General features: G+C 44.4%; 1 protein-coding gene across 2 annotated transcripts in view; it reads right to left on the bottom strand.

Moving 5' to 3' along the window:
- BRF1 (BRF1, RNA polymerase III transcription initiation factor subunit) overlaps window positions 1–9742 on the bottom strand; it is a 374795-nt gene that overhangs the window by 272544 nt on the left and 92509 nt on the right. For both annotated transcript variants that reach the window (XM_019518468.1, XM_019518469.1), the window contains exon 3: window positions 2672–2845. In XM_019518468.1, the coding sequence (XP_019374013.1) occupies window positions 2672–2845 (174 nt within the window). The remainder of the gene's footprint in view (window positions 1–2671; window positions 2846–9742) is intronic.

The raw sequence follows: 9742 nt of genomic DNA, 5'->3' as shown, positions 1-9742 counted from the left end.
ATGCCCCTCAACTCTCTTATTTTGCCTTGTGCGTGTCCACACCATCTAGGAGAGAATGAAAATCAAACCAACTGCACACGTATCTTCATTCCGAGAGCACAGCTCTGCTTTGCTGGTTATTTTGCACTCTCATTCTCTTCCTCTGCTTTTGGTCTCCCAAGATTGAAAGCTTTTAGCAGCATCGCTGCGTCTTATGCACAGAGCAGGCCTCTTATCTGGCTCAGAATCAAAATATGGTAGATTTTGTCCCTCTAATGGACAATCTCCCATCGCAATCTGAGGCAATATGCGTTTCCCAAGGTGCATTTCAAACTCTCAAGCTCTCTAAATTTCAAAATGAAAAGGTTACATACTAGAAAAAGAGAACAGGGAATTCTGTGCCCAGTACCTCCACGTTTGCTTTTATTCCGAACTGCAAGCTATTGCTCCTGCAGGAAAAGCAACAAGTGGAATGGCCAAAAGCAAGCAAAACGTACACACCATAACCTGAATTCATCCTCTCCAAGCAGATCGCCCTGATCTGTAAAGATTTTCAACACGGCTGAACTCTTAGTATCAACTCTAGCTGCTGAATGGGAGTTTATGTAGTAGATTAGAAAATCACCACATGTATAATTGAGCCAGATGGCTACACATACTACCACCTCTTGGGATCCAGATATCATGGCAACCATAGGAAGAAAGATGAAGTAGTTTTGCCCTGTTAAAATAAAAAGACTCAGCCTGACTTAACACCCTTATACACAGCCATTTCTGTGTGGAATATCACACAAGAAACTACATTTTAAATAAAAGAAAAACAAATAGACAAATTAATTTAGGTATTTGTGAACTGCCACTCTCTGCAGTGTTTTTTGCACATAACTTCATTACACAAACTTTCAACAGAGTGTTATAGGAATATCTAGATGTTTGGCTTGTTTTTAAGTGCTATAAACAACAGAATAACACTTGCTACACAGATGACTGGCCCAACAACATTGCTTGCTTGTTCCCTGCAGCCTTGCTGTTTAAAACATTTGATATGTTTTAATATCTCTGTTGGAACAAAATCAAATCTACGCGTCTTGGCTGTGTCACTGTTAGACGGTTTCACTTTATGACTCTCAACTATCACTTTTAAAAATGTGAAAGTCTGGCAGCTTTTACTTTTTTTAGCACAATAGCTGGTTAAAAAGTGACAGCTTTGAGACACTTTTACCCCAAAGTTTAGGCTTTCTAATACCAAAGTTTAGTCAGAAAAAAAAAATTTTTAAACCAAGATTTGTTTGCAACTCCACAGCTGAAGCGCTGTCTCAATGCACTATATTTCTGAAGCATTCTTTGTAATACTTTATTTGAGAATCTGGAAGTGAAAATGATTAATGAATTTTCTAAAAAGAGAAACACAATATTAAACTAAATGGTATAAAAATAAAAATTATTCAAATAAGGTGTTCATGACATAAAAAGTTCCTTTAGTGCAAACTAGTACAGGTGGATATTACAGAACATCTCTTGTGCACTTCTCTGACTTTATGCTACAATTTTGCTCCTAGCTCTTGTAACTGATAAACCTGGCAGTACAAAATATGAACGTTTAAGTTCATGGGCATCTAGTACTTAAGACAACTTTGACACAAACCCCTTCAGGACAAAAGAAAGATGATCTAAAGGACATGACACTGGCGTAGAAAATCCATGTTCAGTTCCACGTTCAGCCTTGTGTGATCTTTGAGCAAATTCCTTTATCTCCCATATGCAGTTTCCTAAACCTCCCTTCACACAGGTGTTAAAAGAGTAAATCCCAGTAATGACTCTGAGTTACAGCAGTGATAACAGCCAGCTGAATACCTGGATCCACTAAAAAACACCCACTGTGATGGCTTAAACAACAACAGAACCCACTTCTCCTTTGCTAGAGGGGAAGAAAGCCTGCATCCTCCAGTTTGGCTCACAAGAGAACTGCAGGGGCTTTGAACACCAGGCTGAAGCCAGCAGATGACAGGCCACATGGATCCACTAGCCAAATACCCCTCTCTGCCTAAACAGGCAGAGGTTGTGAGATTAATGCATCTGTGCAGCTTCAATGACAAAGCAGCTTCACTGCTGCTCTGCTGCACAGCTAAAGTTGACATCAATCATCCCACTGCAGCGTACAGCTCGTGTGGAGCTCAATTCAGCACCAAGGCAGGCAATGAAAGCTTCTCTGTTGACTTTGATGTGCACCAAAGCAGGGCTTTAGCCAGGCTACCCACTAGAAAAGTGCTCTGTCCCTTAACGCTTACTGTTATGGAATCCTATTTTAAAAAATTAAGGCCAAAAAGAGGCCAGAATTTTACAATGACCAGGAAAGAGATGGAGACGCTGAAAACACTGGGAAAAGTGAATAAAACTAAAGAGAGTACTTCTAGCATAATACAAGATCTTATTGTTTACAAAGGGCCAAATTCTGTTGGGGATACACAGGAATGATCGCTACTTCATACCCCTAGCAAAGGCAAAATTTGGCTCCAAACATTTCTCTGTTCAAATACAAAGAGGAAAGGTGAAAGCAAATGTCTAAATGTTCTAAAAGCAGGTTTGTATTAATAGCACACGGACAGGGATTTTAACTCTGTCAAGTGTGTAAGTTGCTTTACCTAAGGGATCCAAGATATACCTTTCATACTGCTCAGATGTGAAAGGATACGAGGAGTTCCTTCTGTTCTACACACCAAGTAGAGACATGCAGCAATTACGTGAGTCATCTTTCTTCCACGGGTGAGGTGCTTGCTCACTGCCATCTTGAAAAAATTAAAGGCAGTATCAAGACAGTGCTGGTTGAGTTGCAGCTGGTTTCCCAAATGGTGAATCTGACGTTTCCCTAAAAAACAAGAGAGAGAAAAGATTTGAAGTTTTGCAATTTATCTATTTCTTTGTGATTTATTCACCAAATACAGTAAGAAAAATTTTGTTCCAAATACTAACTACAGAAGTCTCTATCTCCACAATTTACTGCAGAAGAACTTCCTCCTTTTACCCAGTCCCGGACAGTTTGTCTATAAAGGGCAAAGCAGTACCACAGGGAGACCCACATGCCAACTCTGCATGCAGCTCCTCAACTGGGAACAAGATAGCTACATTAGCACAATATAGCATGCGGGGCAAAAAACTCTCCTGAGAAGAGCCTATTGTTTCCTATACAACACCACACCAATGCAGCTGTGCTGGGGCCAGATCACGAGCTAGCATGAACAGAGCTAGCACAGTAGAGCTCACCTGAATATCACCTTGCACCACACAGATGTCACCAAAAAGGCTAACAAAGTATATCATACAGTAATCCTGCTTTTGAAGAAGAATTTAAGGAAGAATTTCTTAGTTCATACAAACCCACGGAGATATGTCCTGAAGTATCAGGTCTGTCCATTTATTTTGAGGTACCCACTTTGAGACTGTTACCATGTGATTTCTAAAGGATCAAAACCCCACAGCTCCCACCGAAATCAACAAGAACTGTAGGTGTCCACAGGCACCCTCAAAAATAACTCAACCGTAAGTCCAACTTTGCTCACTCAAGAACCGACTCACCCCATAAACTATGGACAAATGTAGCCCCATTATTCATTATATCCAGCATTCAAAACATGCTAAGCACTTTTTCAAAAACAGGAAGATTTGTCCCAAAGAGCTTGAAAATTACCTCTACCTCTGAGCAAGTACTATACTTCTAAAAACTCAAGTAGTGGTAGAGTTGAGTTAATTTCCAAAAACAAATGATACATTTTATTTGCACCGCTTCAAAAAACTGATGAAGTGTGCAAGTCCCTCCAACCACAGGCCAAACACATAAGGAAAAGAGCTAATTTCATCCATGACTGCCTCTGCTAGGGAAGCCTTTACTTCGTATGTACATGTTGTGAGTAGCGACTCCATTGAATGCTTGGCTGACAAATTATATAGACTGGTTAGCAGCTTCAGAAAAATAAATGTGCCTTCACCCTTAAAAAATAAGTAAATACTTTAAATGACTCATGACAGAAAGTGGTTCAACTGCTAAGACAGCTGTGGAAAACAAAGCCCAACCCTTGTTTACATGTTACGCTACCAAAAACTGTGCCAAAGAAAGAATTAAGTATAAGATAGCAGAAGTCAGGATGACAGGAGTGCTGGTTAACTAACCAATGCCCATCGGTCAGACAGTACTTCAAAACAATAAAAACCCTTTAGTTCAATAAGACAGATGTTTCCAATACACACACAGCATATATATATATCTATATTTATAGATCTATCTATTTATAGATAGATAGATCTAATGCTTTCTCTATATACATAGAGGGGGGAGCACTAGATACATGCTCTCTCATATTATATAATAAAAATGAGAGAAAGCACGCACTAGATGTATCTATATATAGATACATCTAGATATCTAGAGACAGAGATAGAAATCTATATTATATATATCTATATCTAAATATAGATAGATAGATAGATATAGATATCTATATTCACAAAAACATGCATCCATTAATTTCAGTAATGTTATAAATAGTACATGTGCTATAATTGAGGAGTAGGGTATAAAGTGTCCCAGTGGCATATCCACAGTTTCCTAGTTAAGACAATGGTAATGAACACAAATATACATGCACTCTTTACTCTGTGCGACCTTCTAATCAAGCACGTCCTACATGAGCACCCGTGATACTACATTAGGGTCACTGTCTAATCTCTGCAAAACACTGAGTCAGCAACACTCTGATTTAATGCCACTGAGGAAGCTCCCGCAAATCTAATCAAGGCTCCATCAGAGTGCGCTGCGCGGGAAGCCATGCACAGAGGTGTGTCAATCCCCGCTCCGCACACATGGAAATCATCAGCGCTCATCCAGGAGTCAGGCTACAGTCACTTTGGGAAAGACCGCTCCCGAAGGAATTTTAATTTTGCTCGTTTATTGGACAGGGAGTAGGCAATTATAAACAGTTTTCAACTGAAGGAAAGAAGTTGGATGGGAGTGGTAAGGGGGGAGGAGATGTTTCATCTCAATTTTGTTTTCTTTCCAAATATCAGTTCACTAAGTTACTGGGAGACGAGCCAAAGTCCACTCACGTCAAAAGGAGCTTTTCCATTAACTTCACAGAGTCCTGGTTCAGATCCTGAGTTGCCAAAACACTTTAGATCCCCTCGCAATAAGCCACTCCTCCATCACCTCTTTTCCTCTCCACCACCTTTTGTGCATTTTCCCCTCTAACCTAGAGCCTTGTATTCAAGCTCCTTCTATCCCGCAGACCTTTTATTCCCTCTTGTTTCCCTCTCAGTTTATTTCAACAATTTTCTTGACACCCCTGTCATTCTAAAAGGCCGCCATCTCAATGCTCCTGCCTGAGGCAAAACCTGCACGCAGCTATTAGTAGGCACCTGTTATCCCCCGGAGAGGAATGCAATCAAAGAGATACTTCTACAGAGCTCCCGGGCCAGGATGATACCAGGAAATGGCGAGAAGAGGAAGGTTGCAGAGGGGAAAGATCTGAATTTTCAAACAACAAACAAGCTAATAGTCACGTTCCTTCAAAGACACTTTTCTTCCTCACTGAGCAGGCCGCATCCCAAAGTCATCATGATTACTCTCATTAATTCTTAACCTTTTTTTTATTTTTAAGTGTAAGAAAAGAATTTGGTTGTAGTCCATCCTCTGTCGAGCCAACACCACATCTGGTTAATTAGCACATGCTTTCAGAGTAAAAGTTTTTCATCCAGCATCAAAACTTAAACGTGGTCACCTCTGGGGTGAAGAGCGATTCTCCATTTACCTTGCCAAACTGAGTTCTGAGGAGACAGAAGATGCTGATGTGTAAAGACAACCTATTTAGGAACTCAGTATCTTATTTTGCACTTTTTATGCAATACCCTTTGGAGATCTATCACTACCTTGCTCTCCCTTTCTCAGTGGTGCCTTAATGTCATTCATTATTTGCATGCAATGACTCCTGCCAACTTCTGCAATATGTTAGCTCACCTCTGCCCTCTAATGCCATTTCTTTGGACACTACTTTCCTAAACACTAACTGCCAAATCCAACTGTGGCTCTAGTGGTGGGAAAGTAAATTAAAGTCTCAGAGAAAGATGTGCCCTTCTCAATAGGTCTTTATTCATGCCAAGTGCACTAGTAAATGAGGTTCTTTCACTGGTTTTCCAAACAGGCTGTGCTCAACTTAAGCTCCCGTTTCAGCTAAGATGGGTCATGAGACAATCGGCAATTAAACTTCTAAAGATTCCTATAAAGCAGGGATGTCAAACTCATCTGGCTGCGAGAGGTGGATGAGTGTCGCTGGACTGGTGTGGATCTGCAGTGCCTGTGGTGCCAGGTCCAGCCACAGCATGAGGCTAGCACAAGCTGGCCCTGGCACTGAAGAGAGCAGGAAGGGGGGCAATGTGAGGCGCAGTATGTAGCCCATGCCCTGGACTCCCTGAGCCATGTGCAGTGCCAGGTCCAGCCCACATGCTGCACACAGCACATGCCCCATGCCAGTCTCTTCTGCTGCATGAGCAGTGAGCCCTGGGGCCAGCACATGCTGCTCGTGGCTTGTAGGACTGGACTGGCCATATGCCTGGCACACAGCACAGGGGGACGGTCTGAGGCACGCACTGCTTGCAGTGCCCCTCCAGACCCAGCCCTTTACATTGGCTCCGGCACCTAATCCAGACCAGCCCTGGAGCCAGCGCACACCCATGCCACATGCAGGACATGCAGCACCAGGTCCAGCCCACAGGCCGGATCCTACAGCTCCGGGGGCTGGACTTGGCCCACAGGCCGAAGGTTTGACACTGGTGCTATAAAAGAACAATGTATTTTGTATTCCATTCCCTTTAACACCTTTCTACAGTCTTTGAGACCAGCATCTCCACTGACATGTCACCTCCTCTCTTTCTGTTGCTCTCTTACCCAAGCGAAGACCAATGGACTGTTTTACCTTCTCTCAGCTCAGGCAGGTGACAACCCAAAGGAATAGGAGATTTTGAATTTTCCAGCAGCAACGTTCCAGCCTCGTCTGCCCAACTCACCAGTTTGATGACTTCCAAAGCGGTTGCATGTTTCTCCAAGTTTGGTTTGTTACAATAGGGAATTCTCAGTTTTGCCTTCTGAAGGGAAGACATTTGTAACCATGTAACAAGGGCTCACGAAAAGAATTTACGGGTAAGAAATGTGTCCTGATTACTGCCAGCACAGACCAGAATGAGGATATATGGATACATCTACGCTGGCTGTTAGTCACGAGGTTGGATGATGTGGGCCTGACCATACGCCCAAACACCCACACTGAGCATTTCTATACTTATTTCCTGGGTTAAGTTTAACAATGCCCATAAAGTTCCACTTAACTGCAAATACAGGACCAAAATACAAGCAAGTTTGCCAATGGCAATCCCACAATTCCTTGTCCCTTTGGCTCACTTCTTCCTTCCCTGCTGCCCAGAAGCAAGCTGGCACTGCGTAACTTTTTATTCAGCACTTAACTCCTCACTCACTCTGCAGACTGCTGCAACCCTTACCAGCTCCAGACTGCCGTATAACCCCTGCTAGACCAGTCCCACCACGTCTCCCAAGGGGCAGTTAGCTGGTAAATATCTGGAGGAAATACAGCAAGCACCAGGATTTCAGCCACAACAGTAGGAATATCCATCACTACAGAGGAAGCAGCCTGCTCAGCCGGGCTTTTGCTAGACTGAACTGCAGGGCATCGGACATGGAACAGCTCTTCAGGAAGGTGAAGGATAAGAATCAGGTGTTCAGGGATGACCCTGCTACAGGGAGCTGAACAAGGTGCTTGCTAGTGCCATGAACACCAAACCTGCCGATTCCCACAGCCCCATTTTTCTACAGAGAGGATGTCTTTCCAGAGAGGAAGAGAGATTCTTCAGCAAGGCTTGGCAACCTTTAACAACAGTGGGCCACTGCTGCGGGCGGCTAAACCCTCCACAGCACCCCAAGCCCTCCCCGCTCTGTGCCAAGGGCTCTTCTTGCCACCCCTCTGCATCTGCTGCTTACAGTTCCCATCAAGTTCCAGTTTCTGTCTCTACTTGTGATGGGAGGCAGCACATTCAGCAGCACGGGTAAGCACAGGCTGCAGTAGTAGGGAAACCAACAGCCCTGACACAAAGCAGGGAGGGCTGGAGTGCCCACTTGCTCCACAAAGATCAGCAGTACATGGCAGAGGAATGCACAATGCAGGGTGGAGAAAGTACCCCTGCGCTGCATGCCATCAATCCCCGCCATCACAGGACGGATTCAACCTTTGCAGACCAAAGACCTTGTCTTAAACATGCAGGAAGGGGAAGAAAATGGACCCAACAAAGCTAAAACAAGTGTCTTCTGGCCTTCAACATTAAATTAGCTCAATTTAGTCTTCAACACCTGGGTATGTAACCAGCTTAAAAAGAAGACTTAGTATACCACTACCTTGAGGACTCTGCCTCGAGGATGAGTCCAAGGTAAAAACTATCATGTTTTGTAAAAACAGCAGGACTTTCTTTAGGACCTACAAATCCTTACAACATCAATTTGCACTCAGAAAGGATCCAAGAAAAAAAGAGACCTTGAAAAGCTGTCTTGCAAAGAAGATAAAGGAGAAGGAATATCTCCCTTTTTCACTTACAGCTCCATCTCTACTCCAACCTATCAACACAGTACAAAGCATTGTAAAGTTTTGGACGTGGCCATAATAGTGTAAAAATTACAACTGAAGACACCTGGCTTTCTCTGCAATACCTGTTACTTGTTCATAAGTCCCACGTCAGAGACTGAGCTATTTTATTCTACTGGAAGACAACTGACACACCTGTCTTCAGCACTTTAATTTGAATCATGAATCTTCAAGGTTTCCAAAGCAAACCTCCTTGAGAAGCTGGGAATGCAGGAATGACAGCTATTCTAACCTTTGATTATTTAGTACTATATAAATGCTAGAGGTGCACCAATACAGCAGTCCCATATTGGATCAGCACTGATATATGGAAAATTGACAGTATCAGCAATCAGTTTTTTTTTAGCTGACGTGGCTGATAATGTTGCTGATAAATGCCCTGTGCATGCGTGCAGTCGCAATCCAGCATGCAGGCATCAAGGAGCACAGCTGGCAGTGTGGAGAGCAGACAATCCTGGCTGGTAAGTCTGTTGTGGGGGAAGGGGCGTGAGGAGGACTGATTGGGGCCCCAGCAGCAAGGGAGGGAGTGAGGCTAGGGCAAGCACTGCACAACCAGGGCAGGGTGAGGGATGGAGCCATGGGACAGGGAGGGAGAATAGCTTCTGCCACTGCTTGTACACTGGGAGGGCATGGGTGCGTGTACCACTGGATCTGTGCACAGGGCAAAGGCGGGCTGCCACTGCGGGCTGGGGCAGCACCAGGCTCTTCCTTCCTAGGGGTTTGAACCAGGCCTGCACCAGGGCATGCAGCGGTGGTGCTGGGAGCGCAGCTACGGTGAATTTTGGGTTGGCTGCAGCCCTCCCTCCCCTGCCACCCACCCTGTGTGCAGCCCAGCCCAACCCCTCCCTCCAGGAAGAGTTTGGCACTGGCCCTGGTCCAGTGGCAGTCTGCCCTTGCCCCGCACGCAGATCCAGGGGCACCCATATGTCCCCTCCAGGGTTCGCATAGCAGCAGGAGCCACCACCCCCTCCCCACAGCTCCATCCTGGTACCCCGTCCCGGCTGTGTAGTGCCTGCCCCTGTCCCACTCCCTCCCTCACTGCGGAGGCCTCAATCTGTGCCCCCATACCCCTT

This window comes from Gavialis gangeticus, unplaced genomic scaffold (assembly GCF_001723915.1).
Source record: "Gavialis gangeticus isolate Ggan-Ray unplaced genomic scaffold, GavGan_comp1, whole genome shotgun sequence".
Classification (NCBI taxonomy): Eukaryota; Metazoa; Chordata; order Crocodylia; family Gavialidae; genus Gavialis; species Gavialis gangeticus.
This window is presented reverse-complemented; position numbering and strand designations above follow the sequence as displayed.